The sequence below is a fragment of the Agelaius tricolor genome, unplaced genomic scaffold, assembly GCF_023055355.1.
Source record: "Agelaius tricolor isolate 1412-34295 unplaced genomic scaffold, bAgeTri1.0.p SCAF_14, whole genome shotgun sequence".
Classification (NCBI taxonomy): domain Eukaryota; kingdom Metazoa; phylum Chordata; class Aves; order Passeriformes; family Icteridae; genus Agelaius; species Agelaius tricolor.
The window spans coordinates 13516523-13541733 of record NW_027269274.1 but is presented as its reverse complement, the minus strand read 5'-3'; the positions used below and the strand labels follow the sequence as shown (position 1 = coordinate 13541733).

Below are 25211 nucleotides of genomic sequence, written 5' to 3'. Positions count from 1 at the left end.
TTTCTCAAGTCCTTCACTCCAGCAATCACTGCTGCAGAGGGGTTGGGAGCTCTCCTGTGTCTCTCTGTGCTGAGGTTCTGTTCATGGCTTGAAGAATTCAACTTCAAAAATTATTTGATGAATTGAAAGATCCGAGAGTCTGAGCTCATAACACAGTTCTGTGGGTGCTGCTGTATTCTTATTTTAAAAGTGATATTTTATTTGAAAATTGCTGCATGCTTATGGCTTTTTCTTCTCCTCATCTATCACCTTGTTTTCTGAGCTCAAAGAAACTGAACCATGCAGGTGGCACTGGCCAGGCTGCCTTGTGCAAACCCAAAGCCATGTTCAAGAGAAACTCAGACCTTTGCAGATTGAGTTGTGCAAGACTTAGTCTATATATGTGGAATATGAGTGGAACAGGTGAGAGAATGTAGTTGTGTCATCATAATCTCTGATGATACAGTCAGCTGATGGCACAGGAAAGGATGTGGTTTTATTACAGAACTAGCAGAGAAATAGAGCATAGTTTAAAAATGATTAAAAAGTGAAGTACAAAACAATGGCTTTTATATTATATGTTCTTAAAACTTTTTTATGGCACATATTGTGACAATCTGTAGGTCTATGTGTTTTTACTGTTGGTAGCTCTTTAGAATGTGGCAGGTAAAGGAGAAACTTCATCTTCTGTAATTGCAAAATTGTAAAAGTCCAGCTGCTCCTGCTGAGGATTCCCTGAGTTAAAGGGATGTAGGATGTAGTCAACACAAACTCTAGGTTTTCTAAATGACACAACTAAAATGTTTCATCTAAGGTAGCAGAGCTAAGACAAATGTGGAAACCTTTCATATATTATGCATGAATGAATGAAGCCTTAAATAGCTTCATTCTGCAGCAGGGGAGGTGAGAATTGTGGGGTAGTGTGGTGCTTCCTGTCACAGACACAGGTTGATCTTGCATTGTTCTGCTTAGGCTGTGGAGCAGGACTGGGGAGGGTGCTCAGCATTTCAGGTGTGAGGATGGTGGTGTTCAGCAAGGCAGAGACTTGGCCATGTTCAGGAAGGCACAAGCATTGTGCATTTCTTCCAGGAGAGTGCAGTGCCAGTCCTGGGGCAGATGCTCCTTTGGCACAGCCCTGCATTTACTGTGCTCCCTACAAGATAAATCCACACTGTTCATGCAAATCTTACAAGGCAGGGGACCCTGTGGCTGCTGATGTGAATGGTACCCTTGATTTCTGGTTAATTTTAATTTGTTGAAGTAAAAGTCTTCCAAGGCACTTACAGGGCAAGATAAACTCACACACATTCACTTGTTGTAACCCCATAAAAGTTTAAAGTTCTGATGTAGAAAAACTTTTGATGACATATAATACATTCAGATTAAAAAAAATAAAAACAAGGAAGTGGGATTTTTTTCTTTATATCACACAAAATGTTTTTTTGTGTTATCATTGCTGCTGGGATAAAGGAAAACATCTTGGACAGTAAATTTGGCTGCTTTTCCTTTCAGTCTACGTGTGTGGTGACAAAAATAATTTCGTTTCAATTCCTGCTTAATCCCCTGCATTGAGTCTGTCACAGTTAACACATTGACTGAGCCATCCTGATTGCAGTGTGGACCTATGTCCAGACAGAAATTATTAGCACCAGCAGCTGATCTCACAGAGGGCTTGGACCAGACTGCAGCAGCACATTTGTCTTATTGCTAATGGGACTGAATTTAAGAAAGTGTTTTGCAGGAGAAATGTCTTCATTATCTATTATAAATGTCTGTTATTTGTTTCCCCTTATTTGTGTTACAAAGCACTAATGCTTTAAGAAGTGAAATGGGAAAGTGCTGTGGTGATTTTTACTCCAGAACTTAATTGCACTGCAATCCTCAGTGGCTGAACATTTAATTTCAGACCAAAGTAAAAGAACATAAGATTAAATCCTGGATGAAATTTCATTCAGTCTGATTTCAGTATTAGTTTCTTATAATGCTTTTTGGGAGACAAAGAAATATTACCTACTGGCATGAAAAGAACCTATAACATTTAATAAAAACACAAAGTGGTTAATATACTTCTTTATTGGGGTAAGATTTCATTTTGTTGTTGTATGTATTTTGTTTCCATTTTTCCTTCAAAAAGAGCATTTTAAACTCAATATTTCCTCCTGTACAATTCTGCTTCTTTTGAAAATACAGCCTTCCTTTTCTAGTAGTTTTCTTTTGCTGCTTATGAAGAGTTGAGAATAGACAAATAATTCATGACTTCTATTCCTTTCTCTACTCTAAGTGCCTTAGTGTTAGTAAGCTAGGTTAGTCTGCTGCTATTACATCATATATGAATTAGGTGATGAAAATAATTTTAACTTTATTTTATGTGGAGTAATCATAACAAAATTAAAATGACTAGGAAAAGGAATAATTGTTTGATTTAGAATAAAAAAGAAAAGTGTAACTAAACACTTTTAACTTGCAGTGTTGTATTTCACTTGCCTACTCTCACTTTTGCATCGTTCCCAATGTATTTTCCAGTGTTTTACATATTAGCACATTTATGGTTAAAAGCTGTGAAATTGTTCCCCTTTCCCTTTCTCTCACTGGGGAATTTGAGTACTCTGAGCCAAAATTAGCGTTTGGGTCATTACAAAGACACTGCTGATATTGTATTTCATACTTAATGAATCTTTATTGGCATCTGGGTCTAACCTTGACTCTGCTCAGTGAATCATAACTTGGCAGTCTCAGAGTAGGTGCTCCACTGTCCTATCAAATTCCAGCAGAGATAATTTGGTCTTTTCCAGAGATTTCTTTATAACATGCAGTATTGTGACTTTTAAAAAATAGTAATAATAAAAATAAAATAATAAATGCAAAATAAAGCTTCAAAATAAAAGTCATATTAGAGTTAAACTTTGTAAATTTAATATGATTGTACTGTTAGTAAAGGTGATCTCATCTTTTGTAATGTTCTGCTAAAACCAGGCTTCATCTCATCATCTCTAAAGATCTCAAGGCTTGATATGAACCTCAGAGCATTCAATACAGGCAATAATTTTTAAGCAGAAGAGAACAGAGAAATTCAAATGTCCTCTATGTGCAACAACTGCAAAGGAGCTCATTTCCAAGTCTTAACTTTTAGTATCTTATTTCAGACCTGGAGAGCTCCCCATTCCTGTTTGGGGTGTGGGAAGCTCTTTCAGGGCTTCAGGTGTCTTAACCTGTGCTCTCTCTGTAGCTGCTTCTACTCCTTGCCCAGTAATGCTATTTGGCACTTCCAGTATTTCTGTTGTCATTCCTTTTCATCTCAAAATAAGTAGTACAGAAGAGAAAAAAAAAATTGACAAATGCTGGGATTCTGACTTGATAGGAAATAGAGTGAAATATATTTTTGAAAGGTAAAAAACACTGAGAAAAGTCCCATATTTATATAAGTAGAAAGTCAGAGAAGACATTTGCAATCCTTGAACACAGATTAATATTTTTTATCAAAAAACATGTATGTTTCTGGTAGCTGAGTGCAAATGATGCTGTGATGTGCAGTGACTGGCAGCAGGCAATATCCTAAGCTTTCACCTGCTGGTGACCAAGGTCTGGTGGTCCAGGCAAGGGGTGCAGCAGGAGCAGCCACCTGGTGCTCACCCTTCAGGCTCCATCACATCCCATCTGAGGCCTCAAAGCCTTGCTCATGGTTTGATAGCTGTGTGCAGGTTTATGCTGAGGATTTTCACCTTGTACTTTTGGGTGTAATAAAGGCCCCTGTGAACTCGTTCCTGTGTCAGCTGTTTGCTAATATCACAATTCACAGCACAGCTGCAGCTCCAGCAGTGCAGGGTTCAGGTCTTAGGAAAGCAATAATGGACTTAAAAAGCTCAGAGAAGAGAAGCAAAGGCAGTTGCAAGCAAAGGCAATTGCAAGAGGGTTCCATGCATGTGAATTCCTCATTCTTGATGAGAAGAGCTCAGGTGGGAGCGAGCAGCATCACGAAGGGCGGGGAGGATTGCAGAGCAAGCAGCTGCTCTGTTTTCCAGTGCAGTGCCTGTGGGAGGCTGCTCAGCCCTTGAGAAATCCCAGAGCTGCAGACTGAAGCCTGGCAAAGTATTCCCACACCTCCCTGCTCCCCAGTGCACTTTCTCTGCCACCCGAAGGAGCAGCTTGTTTGGGTTTGTTTTCCTCTCTCCATGGTCAGGCTGTAGACACAGGAAACTTTGTGGTTTTTCCCTCAGACTGGATAACCCAATAACCCTGGAATGTTGGCATACATACTGGATGGTTACTCCATATTTTATTCCTTTGGGTTTCTTCTTTTGGCCACTTGTGGGACGATCCTGCTCCAGATGGGCTCTGTGCTCTGAATGCACACACCTGCCCCCAGGTGTGTGGGAATTCCAGTCTTGCTCTGGGGGGCTCAGGGCCTGCAAAGGACAGGCTCAGCAGCTCCCAAGCAAGGAGAGAGATTTCTGTGTAGAAAGCTAAATAAACTAAACTGAAGGAAGAAAATTTCAGTGCTCAACAATTTCTGTTGCAGGGAGGGTGTTTTTTAAGGTCAGCTCAAATCTAGACTCCATCTACCCAAATAAGAGTTTATGACTGCAGTTACCCAGGTCTTTGGCTGTCGTGTATTGAGAGGTCTCTGTCACTTGTACCAGACTTGGCCTTCTCTCCTTGCACACACACACACAAAATCCTGCTAAGTTTTTAATCTAGCTAATTTTTGAAAAACAGCTTTGTGCTTTTTGTTTCTATTTGAAATCAAGCTCTGTTTCTAAACCTGAGGGCCATTTAGTTTTCTTTAGTTTTGACGTATGTGCCTTGTATACTGACAGTTTTGAGGGTTCATAAAGGACCGGTTTTTCTTCCTCAGAAACTTGCCTTTGGCAAGAGACATTGTTGCACAGTGGCCTCCAAGCTGTGTTTTTTATCTCTTTCTCATTCTAGCAATTAATCTGAATTTTGCCGTGGGGAATAGCTGGTATTTCTGCTCCGTGGATGTTCCTTACAATTCAGAATATATCGTGATAGGTACTGTGTGATACAGGAGGAAAAGGTTGAGAGCAATGGATTTTGTGGGATGTAGGTGAAATGTGGAACACTGCAATCCAGAGAGAATATTTAAATGTCTCACTTAAACTGTCAGGCAAAGTAGATATGCAGTGAATGCATATGTTCTGAGAATATCAAATCTGCTCATGTGCTACCTTCAAAGGGAGACTTCGAAATAGGAATTGCAGCTGAAATTAATTCTGTATGGCACTTTCCCTATCTTCTGGAATTGGCATCAAATTTGCCTCAGAACAAGACAAAAACTAGTCAGACATATAGAGAGCTTCTGGAAATGGTAAAATTCTCACTGGAATTGTGGAACAGCAAAACTAGCAATAAGATTTGGTGTATTCTTTAATTTTAATACTTCTGTCTACTCTATCTGGATGTCACTTAATTAAAAAAGAAGGAAAGGAACACCACAAAGGCATTTATTAATTTTGGGGTAAGCTGTGTGAAATCTGTCAATCTGAGTTCACCATATCCCTAAGATTAATTTTCCTTGGATTTGAAAATAAACCTTAAACCTCAAGGATGAAATGCCACTATGGCTCATTTCATTACTTCCAGCAGACAATAAACCAGCCCAGAATTAGCATTCCCCCCACAGCTGTGCCCCTTTCCCCTGCAGCCTTCTGTGGAGGGAGGCTTGTGAGCAGAGGACTCCCCCTTTTCTGCAGCTCTCTGGCTGCTTTAGCCCTCTTATCCCCAGGAAGGATCTGCAGATGCCAGCACTCACTCCCTGCCTGCTCCCTGATAATTCTATGGATGCAGATAAAGAGATGTACCTGGGATATTTATCTTCCTGCATGTTAATAAGCAAGGTACAGCATTTCTAAACCTCCCTGCTCCCCAGTGCACTTTGTCTGCCACCTGAAGGAGCAGCTTGGTTGGGTTTGTTTTCCTCTCTCCGTGGTCAGGCTGCAGACACAGCAAGCTTTGTGGTTTTTCTCTCGGACTGAAGGACAGAATTAATTGGCTTTGAAGTTTCCAAATCTGTTTCTGAAGAAGAGATTTGCGATGAGTGACTGTGAAAAGGAGCCTGTGTGGAAGCCAAATCACTCTGGAACCAGAGCAGCGCTGGCTGGGTCAGATGCCTGCTCTGAAATCCTCTGTTAGCACTTGATGTGAAATTGAAATTGGAATGATTTCCATCCCTCTGATGGAACTGGCTTCTCTCACTGCTGTTCAAGCATCTGTGCAGATGATGATTCTGTCCTGGTATCTCTTAGAAAGCACTCCTAAATCTAAGAGTATTTATTTGCTTATTAAGTTCTTAGGGAACCAAAATGAACAAAGCAACCCCAACACCACTGAATTCTCCAAAAACATTTACCTGTCTGTGCTCAGGCATCACGAGCTGATTCCCTTGTGCCAGGAATGCCCAGCCCTGGTGATGCAGAACCCTCTGCTACACATCAGGAAAATTCCTTCCCTGTCACCCTGTGTAGGTTTTGAACTTGTGAAAACTGGAGATTTGCAATAATTTCTGAGAAAGTGGTATCAAGTTTGGCTTTCTAGGGTGAAGTTTTAATCTTGCAATATGAATAATGGGAAGGGACTAATTCTCTTGATCCCAGAGCAAGGGGGGGTCTTGGTGGTGTTTTCTCTGCTGGTCCCAAACTTCTAAATCCTGATTTGCCAAAGGTTGAATTTGAGCTTCTTGAATGAGATGTGTTGTAGCTCATCCTGACCACTTTCTACTTCCTCTCTAAACTCTTGGAATGGTAAATTATGGGTTCTGCTGGTTCTGCCATTCCTGAGATCCCTATCTGAATTCTGTAGTTGGGGACCCTGGCAAAACCAGCTTTCAAAGAGCTGTTGGAGACCTGCAAATGGCTGTGAGTGAATGTGTGATTCCACTGTGAGGAGCATCATCCATGGCTTCATTTTTGTGGTGCAGGGGAGCAAGTAGTAATTGGAACATTCCCCAGTAAAAGCCCGTGGGAGATAGGTTTACCTTTCACAGGAGTAGAATGAATTCTAACAGGAATGCACAGCAAATAACCTCACGTTTTCCCTTTGGCCTCTCCAAATACAAAGCACATTCCTTCTTTTTTGCTCTCCCCACTGTATGCAATGCTAATATATAGGATAAAAAAGCACAGGAAAGACTGAAGAGGAATAGTTAAAAATCAATGCCTTCTCAGGTAACGTTATTAAAATTAAAAATAAACAGTGCATATTTATCATCTTTTGGGACAGGGAAAAGGTTTTATTTGTGACAAGCTGGAGACTGGTGCACTGCTGGTAATCCTGTGTGGTGTCAGGTTTGAGATGTTCAATTCAAGCCTGCCTGTACAGCAAAGCCAGCCAGCTTGCTACCAATTAACATCTCTTGTAGCTTTGATTTGTTTTAAGACAAATTAGTAGATGTAAAATTCTCATTCTTAGACTTGCTCAAAAATAATATTGATATATGCTTGAAAATGCAAGGTTCCTCTGCATTTCAGTTTTTAGAATAAAGCTTTTTAAAACTGCTGCCTTACAATCATGTGAAAGACCAAGTACACTGAATAAAGTAGGATTTCTGATTGCAAAATGGGAGGTGATGTGCAGTCTGTGGTGTTTCATAATGTAAATGTGATAATTGCTAGATGAAGGTTATTTGGAAATGCTTCTAATATTTGATTTGTCTTTAGCATGACAGAATTTCATCATTTCTAATGTTTTAGACAATATTAATTGATGTGGAAGAAATCTGTAAAATCTGTTAAATGAGCTGAGAACTACATGACTCCAAGTTACTTTGGGGATGTCAATAGTTAGACATCTCAGCAGAGCAAACCACATAATTTTTCAAGCTTTGATCTTTATGCATAAACAATATTTGAATATAGCAGTTGCCACAGAGAACTCAAGAATTTAGTACTGTAATGTGAGGTGGCTGAACAGCTGTTTTTGTGCAGTATTACCAGAATACCTGCAGCAATCAGCTGTCTTAAAGAGCTAAAATCTCCTTTTTTATCCTTTTAACTCTTGAACCTGAAACAAACTACTATCCATTTCAAAGAAGTGATACTTCCAAATAAAATTTAGCTCTAGATGTATTAAACCCAAAAGAAAAAAAAAATCAAAAAACAATCCCAAATCTGAGATTTATTTCTTCATTTCTGAGGCTGAGCAATGTGATGCAAAAAGAGTGGCTTTGCACTGTGTTTCAGGGAGGATGACCATCCTACCAAGGTTATTAGAGAATTATGCATTTCACCTTTAAAGTGTTATCTGGCACTGCCACTAAGGCTTATCATTAGCATATCCTTTGATACTTCCATGGCATCAGGAAAGACATAAACCAAAATAGAGAAGGGACTCATAAACAAAACAATATTGTGACTGTGTTGGCTCACTCAGAATGGCAAATTTTTCTTTACCTTTTCTGCAGTCCTTTAAAATGGAGATAAAATTGTTTTAAGAACAGCACAAACTTGTATCACAATGGAAATGATTTGGGAAACGAGCCCAAGCCAGTGTAGTCTGCATAAATGAAGGTGTTATCTGTGAAACTGCTGTAAGCAGGTCAGAAATAATAATATTGGGACTTTCTATTAGCTTCTAACCTAGCTTTCTTCACAATCTATATTTAAGATGGGTTTTTCAATTGATTCTGAAGTAGATTTGAAGACAAAGTAGCTGTCTGGTGAAATAGTGTGGGACAATAACTTTCTTCCTTTGGAGGTCACCCTCTCTGTGTGGGCTGGAGTAAACAGGGCAGGGCTGGACTTGCAGATTTCCCAGTTTCTTTGACTGTTTCTTTGCAGATGTTAAAAGTTCATATATATAACTTATATATAAAAAAGTAAAATTAAGATATTGTGTTATTCTTCCATTTACCTTGCCTGGGAGGAGAGTTCAGAGTGATGGTGGTCAGTGCAACTTTTGTAACAGATCAGGATCTGAATTAATCAATATCTATATTTATCCATGGGAGTGCTCCATTGTGGTACTTGCAGCTACTGTACTGTTTAACTACTCTAAAAGGGCTTATTCTTTGGTTTTTTTGCTGTTTCTCTTAATGAGGAACTGAAATATTTTTCTAGATGTAGCAGTGGAGATCCCTGGGGTTCAATGCCTGCTTTTGGAAATCCCTACTGAATGTCTGAAGAAGAAAGCAATATCCCAACTTTCAAAAATTGAAGATTTAATTGCCATTTGCATGGTCTGTTACACATTTGTGCAATAAAATTGACCTTGCAAGTTTTATTAGTGTATGACTTAGCCATCATTCATACTTCTTAAAGATTCATGGGAAACATCTTACACATTTTTATTTGAATGTCGTTTGGCAAACAGGTCAAACACCTATTGGAAAAAGACTTAACTTGAACAGAGTAAGCAGCATATGCAAAACAACTCCTCAAAATCCCAACACAACAATATTCTCCCCCTCCCTCCACCCAAAAAATGTCTCCCAAAATTCAACACCAAAGGAATTCAGAGTTGAGGCTGCCAAGATGATACTGCTTTACAACCCTAATCCCAGCCTTTATACCTAAGAGTTCTAAAAAAAAATGTTTTTCTTTACTTCCTCAGTCAGTTGAAAGCTATCAAGGCTGAGGGGATTGCAGGCATTAAGCCTGACCGCCAGGACATGATTTTGGAAAGACTGGAAATGGCACATTCTTCACCAGCCATGGAATGTGTGCAGTGGGAACATGGCAGTCCCCATATGGAAGTCCTGCTGACAGCAGCAAAATCGTTTTTAAGCAGTTATCCTGTTATCCTGCTCCAAAGAGCTGTGAACTGTGTGGTGTGCAAGGCTGGGAGCCTGCACCAGGTCCCTCCTCCATCTGTGCAGGATGGCCCTGGTGCCAGACAGGTAGTACACTCTGCTGTGCTCTGCTACCCTTCGTCTGCTTTCATGGCTCCCTCTAGTAAAAGCGGAATTATACTGCTGAAATTCAGTTAAATCAATGGAATTCCTTATGGCAAGGGGTTAGTTGCTTGTTTTCAATACAGAATTTAAAGGGTGCGAGCTTTTAATTTTGATGATATTTAGGTTCTTAAAATCAGGAGTAGAGTGCTGTTCAAGTTCCTGGTTTTAATAGATTGTGTATTTAATACAATTAGAAAGCTACCAGCAACAAAAAAAAAAAAAAAAGAAACCAAAAAACAACCCACAAAAAACCCCACAAACCAGAACACACAAAAAATCCCCCACAAAACTATGCCAACAAAAAAAAACCCTCCAACATTTGTAGATGAAAGATATGTTTTTAAAATGCTGGAAATGTAACTGATTTTGAAAACAGCTAAATCTTCAAAATTCTATTCTTCAATGTAAGACTAGTCATTTTGTGAAATCAGATTGTTTTATAAATTTCTTTAATACAGCATATGTATCTTAATGTTTGAAAATTTTGCCCAAACTCAAACTAACCAAATGCCCCTAAAAAGTGTTTGACTTCCTTTCCCTCTCTTGTTCTTGACAATTCAGTGCCAAGATTACTCACACCTGGTGCTTTTGTTTCTCCTCAGTATTCTGATTGCCTCTTGAAGCTCTTCACAATTTCATTCTTCTACAAATGGCTCAGCTGTCTGGAAAAAGGCCGATTGCTTTTGTGAATTTCAGCATTGAGAAGCTCAGTAAAATACTCTTTTGATCTTTCTGTAATTGTTTTAACAAAAATATATCTGCATTTCTGCATTCATTCTTCAACTTTGATTTCTTCACGTATTGAAGTTGCAAATTACTCTGGCTCTGTCAGTGCTATCTTCGTTCATCTTCTCAGCTGTTCTCTGTGAGTTCTGGCTTTTACTTTTCTGGTGAAAATAAAAACTTGGATAATTATTTTCCCCATGATGCTGATTTACAAGCTTTTCTCAGGCCCTCTGTTCTGTTTTGGCCCTTCCTTTGTCCTCTATTCCTGATCACTTTTGGATCTCTCAGTGTAGTTCATACTCATGGCATGTTCCATTTGCTCTGAGTATTCTCTGGAACCTCTAAAGGACTCTTCTAAAGCCCCAAACCGTTCTTGAATTATTCCCCAAGAGTTTGTCCATATTTTAGAAGAATTCTACTTGTGCACTTTTGCATTGCTCAAATGGAATCCAAACATTTCATACTTTCTGTTAATTTATTTATCTCAGTAATTCCTTTGCCTTGCTCTGTCAAGATGGTGCTTGTGGCACACTGCTGGTTGGTGATTCCACCATCCCTGATGGTTTTTTGCACCAGGTACATTGCCTAATATAAGAATTTTTCTGTTGAATCCCTGGAATTCTACCCCTTGTGCTGTATGATAGAATCTGGTTTTACCCCTTTTTATTTCAGCTACTAGAAAAGCCCCAGCACTCAAAACATCAAGAAAAATCCTTGTTTCTAAGCATTAAAAAAGTAGAAAATACCATTTAAGGTTGGCAGTAGATTATTTATATTCTGATATATTCTAATTGTTTAATAATTTCTTTTTAAGACCTTCTGACCTAATGAATAGAGCAGACATACTCAAAGGTTAAATCAATACTGCATGGGGAAAAAAACATTGCATTAAAAAAAAAAATGTTTAAAAAAAGGATTTTCCTATGTAATAGTCAATTTTGTGTGGAGAGCCAGGGCTCTCCACTTAGTGTGTCCTCCAGAAAAAAACCCCCTAGGTCTGATTTCTCTGATTCCGAGATAAAAAACCCCATGTTGCTATGCAACAATCCTAAAAATTGGAATTCTTTCAGGTTGGCTTCAGTTAAACTCAGTGTTTTCTTCTTCACTTTGCTGGATATAAGATGCTGAAATAATACAATAAAGATGTTCCCTAGAAGAAGATAATTTACATGAGAAACAGGGGGTTTTTGTTACAGACTATTGCCAAAAGGTGGCAGTCTTTGTCCCCAAAATCCTGTGCTCTCTAGGAAATATTATATGGCAAACATAATTTATTCCTAGCTACAACAGATAATAAAAATTACTTTTTAAGCAGACATAGAGGGTAAAACCTCCTATATTTGAAAGTTGAAGGGTGACATAGCTATAGTTATATTTTATTTTGACAGTGGAATGTTAAATAAAAAAGCTTGGAGGGGAGCAGTGATGGGGAAAGAGCACTTCACAAGTAGACTGCTAATGAGCAAGAACTACTTGGGTCTCAGATTTGGGTAGTGCCTGCAGTGCTTCAGCTTTTGGAGATGCTGTTAGGGTCTGATGCTTTAGACCAGTGGGTTGCTGTGCTCATCAATCAACCTGATGAAATTAATAGAAACAATCCACTTCCATTCAAATCCACGTTCAAGTTGTTGATTTTTCCTTACAAGTGATTCAGTTAGATGCAAGCAAAGCACAAATTGATTTCTTATAAAAGAGCCTAAAAAAGGGAACTGATGATAAATGATAGCCTTGCTAAATATGTGCAAAATTTGGCTATATATTTTGTGTTTAAAATTGTATTTCTTTTGATTTTGTTGTTGTGCTTTTGTTTATTTTTTATAGTGAATGCTGCTCAGGCTGTGGGTAGAAGATGGGCTTTTTGGCAGGGCTCTGTCAGACCTGTAGTAAGGCAAGGGCTTCCTCTCCTAAGCTGAGGAAAGAGCTGAGTAGTCCAAGAAGCTTGTGAAAGTTACTAACATGTCAACATCTATTGAATTACGGAGTTAAAAGTAAGAAAAGTTAAGCCATTTTAGAATTTACCAGGGTTACACTCTGAATTCAAAAGTGGGGCAGGCAAATTTCTTTTCACCAAGTGAAGGGCATGGAAGGAATGTAAGCTGAGCTGCACCTTGTGTTCATTACATATGCAATATCTCTGTCTAATTTTCTGAATCCTTCTCCCAAGGTTTTTCAGTCAATGGTTATCTCAGATTTTCTGCCAATAGTTACAGCAGACCACTGAGATGTTTTCAGATGAAAGAAGTAATTTCTCTGTCTTTTAAAAAATTTTATGTCTATTGGTACTTAGATTATTGAGGTCTTATATAATTGATAAGGATTGTGTGACATATCAGAAACAGAAAAAATCCAGTTGGTGAGAACTCATTCTGAACCATTTAAGTGTTGCACTGAAGTGTTCTTCATTTAAATTTGCTCCTTATTTCTTCAAGGGCCTATGATGAAAGCCTAATTACTGAGCATGTTTGACTCATCTTTGTGTCCTGGTGTGGTGACAACATTAATTATAATGGTTTGGTCATAGAAAATACATTTAATTTCCTCTTCTTTTCAGTAGAAACATAGAATGCTTTGGGTTGGAAGGGACATGAAAGGTCATCTTGTTCTGCCCTGTCATGGGCAGGGACACCTTCCACTGTCCCAGGTTTCTCCAAGCCCCAGTGTCCAACCTGGCCTTGGACACTTCCAGGGATCCAGGGGCAGCCACAGTTGCTCTGTGCACCCTGTGCCAGGGCCTGCCCACCCTTGTGGGTGATTCACAGTTCCCTTATAATCCAAGATAAATTGAGAACTATTGTTACAATTTACTCACTGCCTCTGCAAACTTAAGTTGATAGTTTTTGTTGGCTTGGTTGTGGTCTTAGTCGTTACTTTTTGAACCTGCAGGTGTTGGTTAGCTCTGTGAAGACTCTTAGTGTTCCCCAGGTGCATTTTAGAAGCACTTTGAGAGGTAAGAGAAAAAAATTAGTCAGAAAAATGGGAGTATTCTATGAAAAGAGTTCCCTAGGTTATACCAAAATCTAGAGGTGTGTCAAGCTTAATGGAAATTTTGTGCTGTGTTGCATATTTTACTTCATTTTCCAAATAAATCTGCATACGATAATTAAATGGTGAATGTTTCAGTTGATAAAAACTAATTAAGAGGTGAAAGTATAGCTATCTTTTAGTCACTAGGAGAATACAAGTACAAGACTCTTCTAAATAGGGAGCAAAACACCCACTGGATTTGAACTTGTTCCCTTTTCAAAGCAAAGCAGATAAGGTTTTGATTATGCAATGCAGCCTTTCTTTTGGGTTTGGGAATTTGCAATTTTCTGTTAACTACAAGGACAGTTTAATGTTGTTCTTAAGATAGAACTAAAAATACTATTATAACAAAAAAAGCATTTAAAAAATAAATAAATTAATAGATGGGATGGTGTCTATACCTGAATACAGACTTGTATTTAATTGTGACTTTGGCAAAGCAATACCCCTGTACTCTCTGGGCCTTGAGCATTAATCCACAGGTACCAGCAAAATCCTTCAGATACATGAACTGATGTCCAGTCAGTCTGGACAAATGTCTGCACCAGAGAGCTTCTCCAAAAGGTCCAAAACCAGAGAGTTTCAACATAGTCCTTTATTCCTTTTTTGTACCAGACCAGCCAGAATATACTAAACTATGAAAAGACTAAATTATCACTTAGTCTAAAAGTTGATTTTGTAATTATTTCCAGCATTCTCAGCAATGAAGTCTCCAGAACTATAAAGTATGGTTCAGGAGACCAAAGAAGCTTGGAATTTTATCTTTGAACGTCATCTTTTTACAAGAGAGAAACTGGGGGAAATGCATTGGTTTACTCTTTTAAACATAATACTGATGTTCTTTTCATTAAAACTCTGTAGCACTTCTGTGCTTGGGAACCAGCTCTTGAAATTGGCAGGGCTGGGGCCTTGACACAAGGTTTTCTTTGAAATTCTGTTCCAGCTGGATCAAGTTTTTAGCATTTGGAAACTCCACACATGGAGGCATATGGCCATTAGAAATGTATCACAGCAAGACTGTCTGCAAGTGAAATCTCTGAAAGTTCTTTGCACTGTGAATTTTCTGTACAGGGTTGAACAAGACTTTCCCCCCCAGCTGGATTGTTACTTTCTCATTGCTTAGGCTGCAGCAGGCAGGGGAAAGAGTGCCTTTCTCTGCTGAGGCACTGTCAGTGTGCCCATGAGCCTTCTGGAGCCAGGAGAGAGCTCTCATCTCTCTGTGCTCACCTTGGGGCACTGGAAATTGGGAGGGTCAGCAGCCAGGGGGGTCTGTTGGTGGGTTTAGGAGAGGCTGAGGAAGGTACTGCCACGAGGAGAGCAGAAACCGATGAAGAATGAGATGGTCTAAAGAGAAAAAGGTGAAAGAATTAGACTGTGCTAGTGCAAGATATTCTAGGTGTGCATAATGAGAGTGCAAAGGGAATAGGGAATACTGGAAATGGAAGTCAGCAGAGTGAGGAATTGGTAGGGACCTAGAAAAGCTTGGTCATGAACATGTTTGACAGTGTGCACACCAAAGCTGTTAAGCAGAAAAAGAAAGAATAGTTGGTAGGTGCTGCAGAAGAAGTAGAGAATAGTATGAAAAGCTTTAACAGTGGAGTTTGGGTCACCTAATGTGGCATTAATGAGCTCAGGATATGGAGAGGAGTAGCAAAGAGGTAGGAGCAGGTCTAGGTCTGTGCTCAGTAAGGGAAGGAACAGGACTAAGCCATGGCTGTGTTTGAAGGCAGAATTTGGTACATTCTATTATTGAATCTGTGCCTGTTTAATTGGAGATGTAACACTGGATTTCTAAGTCTTGGTGAATGCTTGCAAAATCCACTTCTGATGCATTCAGAAATGGATACCAGTTGCTTTCCTCACGTCTTCACAATAATGTTCTATTTGCCTCAATACCTATCTTAGAGAATTGTACTTGCAAGAAGAAGCTGGGAAGTTTTTAGTTGCAAACTTGGTGTTTCATTTTCCTTTCAGTTCTTTAAAATTTTCCTTTTCAGTTAATGTATTGGCAACTGACATCCTGACCCTGTGAGAATTAAAAGCCAGTCCAATGGACATTGCATTGCTTGGTTTGAAAGTGAAGACAAGGCTCTGTGCCTTGTGATGGAGTGCTGGGCTAGACAATGGGAGTCAGTCCCTGCAAACTCTGGAACTGACCTTTGTTTGGAGTAATAAATCTTAAGGGTTCTTTTTCTGCTGTTGTGTGACAGTAATCTGGTTGGAAACTGAAAGGAGGACAGTATATCATGACTGGCTTTGTTGAAGCAGACCACAAATTGCAAGTTGAATTTGAATTAACTTGGGGGACTGAGCCTTAGTGCAGAGGTGAGGGAAAAGCTGAGTGAGGGAACAAAGCAAAGACAATTGAATCCACTTGGTGCTTCTAAATGTGAACAGAACAGAAACACCTTGACTCATCCCAGGACTGCTGGCAGGACAAAGTGTTGCTTCAAGTGTCCTTCCCCTGTTGAGTGAACATGGGAATATTTCCATTTCCCTTTAGCTCATTTGTGTTGCACATATGGTGTGGGATTCATCTCCCTTAGTTTCAATCACATAAAGTTAAACATTTAGTGAAGAAAAGAGTGAAGGAAAATGTTCCAAATGTCTTTCTGTATCTTATGAGCTCTTTTAGAATGGAACATGCAGCACCTTTGGAGTTTTCTGTCGCTACATATAAAGGATGTTTAGGAAACTTCAGTGGAGAGATGATGAACTTTGAAATAGATGAGGTTAGGTGAGATAAAGTCTACCAAAGGAGAATTTTGCATAAAAAGAATTAGCATGAAAACAGTTATCTCAAATCTTTCTCAAGCAAGACCTGCCAAGCATCCAGAAGTGGTGCTGAGAGCTGTCAGAGCTGAGGGGGAGCTGTTTTTGCTCAGCCATGAAAGTCCTCACTGTCCCCAAATTCAGAAAAGACAGTCTGCCATAAGCATAGAGCAATTGTGACAGTCAGGTAAAGAGTATGACCTGTAGCACCCTAAATGTGTGAAAAAGATTAACAAATCAGATGTTTTAATTGAGTGGTTTCAATACAGGAGAAGGGAAAAAGGATCATGATGACACTCACAGGTTAGTGTTGACAATATTGAAAGGTGTGTGTAAACAGGTGAGTCTATGGACTCACACACAGGCCTTACTTTTGGAAGGTGTTTTACAAAGTAACATTTTCATTACATTTTTAAATATATGTGGAAGAGAAAAATGCACTGGTTGTGAATTACTCATTGAAAGTCAAACTTTGCAAATTGTATTCCCATGTTGCAAGTGAAGTGAAAAGGATGAATAAAGGTATTGCCAGAGAATTACACAACCTTGGGTGGATGTGTGGTTGGTGCAAAATTCTGAAGAATCTTCCTCTTGGCCCTCTTGGCAGGAGAGGTGGCTGAAGGAGCTGGCTGTTGCTGTACCCCAGCCAGGCAAAAAATCACATTTTGCATGTCCCTGGAACAGCTCTAAGTTGTGTCTGCAGCTGAACTGATTCCTTGATGTCTGGGACATACGGAATTAAAAGTATGGAATAAAACCCTATTTAGCACCTCATTCTGCTCTGTGCTAGACATAATAACATGGCAGGAGCAGATTTGATAATCTGCATATTTTATATCTCATATATTGGGTTTGTGCAGCCTTTGAGCACAGAAGAACTTGGTACAAGATAAATGTGTTATCTTCTTCATATGGAGTCTTCCTTCAATGCCCTGGCAAACTCCAGATGCCATAATTAAATATAGTGTCAGCCTAGTTAAGTAGAAATGCATCCAATTACTCCAGGATTGTCTTAGCCACTGTTATGCAACGTGTGAATTTCACGTACTTTATTCCACTTGCAGTTTGATTTCTGTTTTGTCCAGCACTGTGCCAAGCTGAACTCTTGTTGTTTCAGAAAACCAGCTAGCACTCTAACAACAATCAACCTGAATATCTGCCAGTTTTGAATGAATATAAGTGGATAATTGAAGTTATTTGCGATAATTGCATATGCTAAGCTTTTAATTTATTTTTATCCTTTATTTATAATTTCTGCTTTGATTGTGATTTGCTGCTCTTAGTGTGGCTGAGCATTGTCTGGCTGGGTTGCAGTGGAATTTGATAGTAGTCACAGAGCAGGCATTTTTTGTATGGCATTAGTTGCAAGATTGATATCTATCTTAAGCCACAAGCACTAGGAATTTGAATAGCAAGGTAACAGGCACTAAATAATTTTCGGTGCATCTGAGTGACAGCAACAGCAATTTTACTGCTAAAATTCCCTAGAAAATACCACACAGCTGAAGAGAACAATCTGGGGTATAAAATACACTGCCAGGCTTTCTGGAAAGAGGAAACCTCCTGTGTGTTTGTGTGTCCCCACCTCAAGGAGTGAATCAGCCACACTGCCAGGCTGCTGTCCTTGCCCTGCTGAGAGCCTGGAGTGCTCCTGAGAGCAGCAAATTTCCCTCCAAGGGCAGCATCAGAGTCTGCTGCTCCTCTGTGTGTTATGGCAGGCAGGTGCAAAGCTCTTTGTGATAAAACATTGAGATTGGGAAGCCTGTTTGCACCCTGGGGCATTCACTGCTGTCTGATATGATGCTGGGTTTGGGCATGGGAAATAAAAGTGAGGCTGAGGAACAACATCAAAATCTCCCCTGACTTCTTTACCTTGTCTGCTAACTGAGCTGTGAAAGGAGCAAACCCCAGAACTCTGAGGGAACTAAGGAGGACCTGCAGCAGCATTAGCACCATGCCAGAATATTACCTAAGCTCACTTAATGCTAATAAATCTTGTTCCCTCTCAAAACAGCCCCACCTTTTCAGAAGTTTTCAAAGCACCTGCAGCCTTACAGATCTGCTGGAGAGGAAAACCCCTTTTTCACATCTGAAATGAACCCCAAAATGGGGAAGTCACAGGAAGATACCTGGGTAATGTCCTTAAAGTCCATGATCTATTGCTGATCCCACATGCACAGTGTGGGTTTCTCACGGGAAGCCAGGGAGGAAAATTGCTCTGATGATGGAAACCCAATCTCATTTCTCTCCCAGGAATACTTTCAACTGCTGAACTATGTTTAAATAGCTATCTGGCAGCACTTTAGGAAATATTTTTGGCATATCCACTGCTCAATTATTGTAAATTTTGATTGGAAATTAGACATGCAAATCAATAGTAAGGCTATTAAAATTGCACTGAATATTTCACCTGAAGAAGGGTAACTACTGGTAGTTGTAAGTATTTTCTGCACACAGAAAACTGGTGCTTCAGCACACAGAATGCTGCTGGTTTTTGGTTGTAATGTACCAGAAACCTTACTACAAGATATGAAAGAAATAAGGTTTTAAAAACAGGCATAGGTTTTCCTTTCTTGTTATCTGCTGTTTTTCTTAACAGAGTTCATTATATTTAATTAAGATAGAAATCTTGCTTAGAATTTCATATATGAGTAAGAGAGACAGACCTGTTAAAGTTACACAAATGATTTTTATTTTTTTTTCTTTTAAAACACATCTCAAATCAACATTGAAGTTATATTCATGTTTTTTAGAAACCTCAAACAGATCTGATGCCATGGGAAATAATGAGAAAGTTTGTTAGGGTTCAGGGCTATTTTTTGCTGTTGGTTGAATGCATTTGATGCTAGAATATAAGAGCAGCCTACAGGTTTGTCTACACTTCTTTAATGACTGTGATATGCCAGTGCATTTTTTAAAAGAAATGTTATTAAACTGTTATTATTGAATAGAAACTATTTATGTTATGGACGTAGATGATACCAGTACCTAGCAGATACTAGTTACATTTATTTTGAACTATTTTCTATGCTTTTTTGTGATTTATAGCCGTTTAGTTTTGAGAACAATTTTGAGAAGCATTTCTGGTTTCACGTGTTGCAGTTGGTTCATCTTAGAAAAACAGAAAGGAAAGAATGAAATACATTTTTTTTTTAAGATTTCATAGCTGAAAAGAGAAGGAGGGCATAACTTCTGCCAGCTTTCATGGATAAAAATTAGTAACCCTCCACAGTTCAGGAGTTCAGAAACTGTTTCAAATTTGGTTATGCTTATGAATTTATTTAATCTAACTTTAAAATGGGATTCTAATGCAGGAAGATCATTGAGAAGTAATCTGAAACCCTTAAAAAGTACATGAAAAGAGAAAAGATCTCAGAAGCTAAAATAACTACCCTACCTTCTGGATGTTTGTCTGATTTTTTTTGTTGAAATTGTTATTTGCAGCTTTTATTTCCACCTCTCCTCTTCATTTCTGTTCCTTTTCCCCCTTACTTTTTGTTCGATTCTTCTTGTGCCTCATGCATTCTGTTTCACCTTTTTCTTTGCTCTATCTATAGCAACCTAACTTGAAAGAATTTATCTGGAAATATCAGTTCACTAAGATTATAATATCATTTGTCAAGAAAATTACCTTGTTAGGTAACTTGAGAGATAACTCAGTGATTCATTTAAAAAATTACTGTGAGGTAACAAACATTTATTTTTCACCTCTCAACTTTTTCTATGTTATTTATAACATCAGTACCACTGAATACACAAAACATTGAGCTTATGTTTTGGTGACCATTTTGAGGTGTTTTTGTGATTGTTATTTGTTCATCTCCTGCTTCATGCCCTGTTTTTATCCGTGTGGCATTGTGATATTCTGGGTCAGGCATTTCATCTTTCTCATGTTCATGTGTGTTGGGCAAATTCTAAGGATAAGTTCCTTTACTGGGAGAGCCTCAATTGAGCTGTGCCTTAGAACATTATAATTGCTTTATCTAAAGGTTGTGTGCTGACCTTGACCTGCCTGTTGATGTGCACACAGACACTCTTCCACATTTAGGGCTAAATTCTTCTAAGAACACCCTTGGATGGTGTTAGTGTAGCAGTTCTCACTCTGTGTTCATAATTCATTCCATCTAAGTGCATGCAGATAACCCAATTCCCTGCAGGGTAACCACAGCTTGGGAAGCATTTACTTCCTCCAGCAAGGGTTTGAGAGCATGGTTACTCAAATGAAAATATATTGGCATTTCTATTAGGAATGTCATTATAAACTATTAAGCTAAAATTGTTAATCATGCTAATGTTGAGACTCATTTGTAGATAACTGCTCAGTCATTAAAATATTTTAAAAGACATCTTTTGCCTCCATATAAAAAGTTGCAGTATTACATGTGGTTTTTATGCTTTTGCCTGCAGAGTGTTAAGGAATTTCTTCTATTGTGCTTTATCCCTTTGGGGACCTCTTAAAAAAAAAATCCAACCCATTCTTCCCCCACCAAAACACAACAAAACAACAAAACCCCATGAAACATTTGCATTCAATTTCTTCATTCCGATATAATTTGTGCATATCCTCTAATATGTCATTTTGTGGAGTTGGACTTGTTATTGGCTTTCCTTCATAATGGTGTTGAGATACTTAAAGCAAACTGTGATTAAGGACTGACACATAGAAAGTGCAGCACATGCTCGTATTTTTTTCATTTCATGTACCAAAAGTTTAATTTTTTAATTTAGTTTTGTGAGGGCAAAGCACAAATTGTGCTTACATATTTGCTTCTACAGCTTCAAGGAAAAATTCCTGTCAGTAGACACTTTACTTCTTTGTCATTGAGTTTCTTGTAGAGAATGTTGCTGAAATGTACATTAAAAAAAAAGTAACAACTGAAATATTAATGAATAATTCAATAAAATAAAATGCAGTACTTTTCATTTCTGAGCTGCTCTTGTTACCAGATGTTTCTACTATTGCCCATCTTATACTTCTCTAGTTATTTCTTATATGTGGGGATAAATCCTAGTTTAAATTTATTTCACTGAGGCAAAAATGTAATTGAAACACATTGGGATCAATACAAACTATATAAGAAGCCATGAATTATTTTTCTAGCCCGCTAGGTACTGATATCTAATATCACTGGTATCTCATGAAATACTATAATAATTTTTCTTTTGATGATTAAGTAAGTATTTCAGCACAAAAAAGAAAAACATTGTTTCCTTTTCCATGTATTCTTCTCTGTATGAAGAATTTTTTTGATCCTTTCACTTTTTTACACTCAAGCTCATCCGTCATGAACTTTTGTATCAGCTGAGCACAGAGTAGTAATACACCTATGCCTTTATAATAAAGGAAAATAAAGGTAATGCATTGAATTAGAGTAGTTATTTTTACATAAAAGGCCTTTTTCATGTTTGAAAAATGAGGGCTGTATTTGTAAAATCCTTTCAGCAGGTCACTAGCATGCTGATTAAAGATGGGCTTCTGAGAATGTTCAAATGTGTATGGATTTATTTCAGATGCTATAAGGCTTCCCCCTCAGAGGGGAAAATTTGTGTTATTTCCCTTTTATATTCTAAAGACAAAGATTTGTGGCTCAAATGAGGGTTCATTAATGTTTCACATTGCAAGGTCTGTTCTTGGTACTATTCAGATAGTGTAGGAGTAGTGGGAACAGCAACACAGAAGTTCACGGTTCCATTTTAAATGTTTTCCCTCAGCTCTCCCTCCTGCAGCAGGCTGGGATGCATTGTTATTTTTGGGTTCTTTCACCCCTCTACGTGGGAAGGTGAGCTCAGACATTTTGCCAGTCCAGTTCTGGTTTGATTTGCCCAGTGAAATGGACCACGGAACTGGACCCAGTTCAGTTCCAGTTTGGGTCAAATGGGTTTGCTGTGACCAGCTGGGTTTTCATGGGACAGGATGTTTAAAGCTGGAACCAGCCAAGTGTTAGGGAGCTACTCCCAGCACAGGGCTCTGGGAAGGTGACCTTTGCTTCTCTGTATCAGCTGAGGCATCAGGAGTATTTCCAGCTTTTAACTGTATGTTTGAGATTGTGATTCTGCACCAAAGAAAACTCTGGGGAGCCTCCCCACGGGGTGTGCAGGGAAGGAGCCCAGCAGAAGCCCCAGGATTTTTGGGGCTGGTGCTGGCTGTGGGTGAGTGGGAGATGGGATGGAGCAGCTGAGGATGGGGTGGAGCAGCTGGGAATAGGATGGGGCAGGGGGGAGATGGGATGGAACAGAGGGGATATGGGATGGGGCAGCGGGAGATGGGGTGGGGCAGGGGGGAGATGGGATGGGGGTGGAGCAGGGGGAGATGGGACGGGGATGGGGCAGCTGGGGATGGGATGGAGCAGCTGGGGATGGGATGGAGCAGGGGGGAGATGGGATGGAGCAGGGGGAGATGGGATGGAGCAGCTGGGAATAGGATGGGGCAGGGGGGAGATGGGATGGAACAGAGGGGATATGGGGTGGGGCAGCGGGAGATGGGGTGGGGCAGGGGGGAGATGGGATGGGGATGGAGCAGCTGGGGGTGGGATGGAGCAGGGGGACATGGGATGGATCAGCTGGGGTGGGATGGAGCCAGGGGGAGATGGGATGGAGCAGCTGGGGATGGGATGGAGCAGGGGGAGATGGGATGGAGCAGCTGGGGATGGGATGGAGCAGCTGGGGATGGGATGGAGCAGGGGGAGATGGGATGGAGCAGGGGGAGATGGGATGGAGCAGGGGGAGATGGGATGGAGCAGGGGGAGATGGGATGGAGCAGCAGAGCAAGGCTGGGACTTTGTGCTGCTCCGCAGACCCGAGGAGCACAAACCCTCCCTGCAGCCACCGGGGCTCTGCTCAAACTGTCAGCGTTCTGCTCAACCATTTGTTCTGCATTGGCAACCAGAAATATTTTTCTTGGTTCAGTTTCCATTATAGCTCAAACTGTATAGCAATCAATATGAATTCTGATTTCATTTTGATTTATATCCAAAGACTTGATAAATGTGCAAACTGTTATGAAAAGGGAGAAAAAAATGTGTGCATGGCTGCCCGCTCTGCGTATTGTTAATGAGAATCTGGACCTGGCTTTGTGATGTAAAATATGTGAAAACATCCATGTGTACCAGTGTCTGATAGAGCAAAGAAAATAAAAGACAGAGAGTATTCTTTGTTTGATTTTGGCTTGTACATATATGAATGTTCAGGTAGATTAAATGAAAACTAGAAGGAGTTTTTTCTATGGTTAAAATACTCTGAAGTATAAAGAATGCTGAGTAAAACCTTAGAAAGAGTATAATGTCAAAAGAATCTCTGCAGCAAACCTCTTTATGAATTAAATGGTTCAAGTAGCTGTGTTTTGGTGCAAGCATGTTTTTTTCCTGTCAGATGACAATGGTGAGGAAAAATAACTACTACAAGGAGTTCTGGATATTTTTAAGAGGGCAAAAATCCTACTGAATTACTGCCATTCAGTAAATGTTACTTCTGTAATTGCAGAAAAATCTTGTGATAATGTACCACACTAAGGTAGTATTTCAGTCTGCTCAGTAAACAAACCTAGTCTTTTTCGTATCATTTATAGTTGATGTGTAATTTAGAAATTCACTTTTTTGTCAGTTTCTTGAAATCAAGTGCATTATTGGGGAATTCCTCCTATTTACTGTTATGGAAGATTTGAAAAGGGCTCCTACGTGCAAAATAAAGTCCATGTGAAATCAAGTTTGTTTTTGTTCTCTCAAAAATAATTTCAGACTGGGAGATACAGAAAGCTGAGCCCTGGTGAAAAAAGACTTTTTTATTTCTGTATTTATTAATAGGTGAGCTGTTTTTAGAGTTTTTTACCACCATTAGTGGGTACTGAGGGTTTAAAAAACTTGCTCTTTTATTTCTTTTTAAAAACCTGAATAATTTATTTCTATTCAGTGAAGTATGAGAGCAGATGAATTGCACAAAAAGCTTAAACAATCTGTTTTTATACTGAGTTGTAAAGTTGTTTCCCGTTGTTTAAAAAACACACTTTTTTTTTTTCAGCGTCTTGTCGAAGCTGCAGAGGATGCCTACCTGAAACATGAATTTGATGCTGACTTACAGGTAGGAAATAATTACTTGCTTGAATGTTTATCATCAGAGTATAACTAATGGTTTATACAATAGCTTGCTTGAAGAGCTGCTGTAGAAAGCCAAGGATGTGAGTAATAGAAGGATGCTGATTACAGAAAATAGAATTAATGAAGGCTGGCTCAGTATTTTGACAGGTTATGTACTTAGTGCTGGTGTGTTGGGACACCAAGCAGGTGGCTTTACTCTTTCAGAGATTTCATTTGAATTCCTTGCATATCTGTGGGGATGACGTTTTTAAACCCAGCAATGAGCCCCGTGTCGTGTCGCTGCACGTGCTGGTGAGGAGCTGCTCTGCAGAGAGCCCAGTGTGAGATGGGGTGGGACCCACAGGGATGGGAGTAGCTTGACCTTGGTTTGTGCCAGTGGTTTGTGCTGGGATCTGGAGCAGGCACTGGATTTTCTCTTTCCTAGGAGCCCTTAGAGTTGCATCACTGCTGTGTGCTCCCTTTAGGAATAACACGGGAGGGAGCAGCACCATGGCAGCTCACAGCTAAAAATGGTTAAAACAAAAGCCCTTTCCTGAATAAGACACATAATTAAAAAAAAAAAGCAGTTGATTTTAGAAACCGAGTAATTAACCTGACATTACAAGTTTGACAGAAAGTCTTAATGCTTAGGCGAGTAAATACCTCCTTACCTTTAATTGAATTCCTAGGCCCATGGTTTCTTGAATGACATCTTAGGTGGAGTTTTGTCTTTG

At 39.4% G+C, this 25211-nt stretch overlaps 1 protein-coding gene across 4 annotated transcripts in view; it reads left to right on the top strand.

Annotated features, from left to right (window-relative positions):
- Positions 1–25211, top strand: part of CACNA2D3 (calcium voltage-gated channel auxiliary subunit alpha2delta 3) — a 385811-nt gene that overhangs the window by 94921 nt on the left and 265679 nt on the right. For all 4 annotated transcript variants that reach the window (XR_011681184.1, XM_071439768.1, XM_071439767.1 and 1 more), the window contains one exon: positions 24422–24481. Coding sequence is in view for 3 of the 4 variants with exons in the window: in XM_071439768.1 (XP_071295869.1) it covers positions 24422–24481 (60 nt within the window). In the remaining variant the exon portion in view is untranslated. The remainder of the gene's footprint in view (positions 1–24421; positions 24482–25211) is intronic.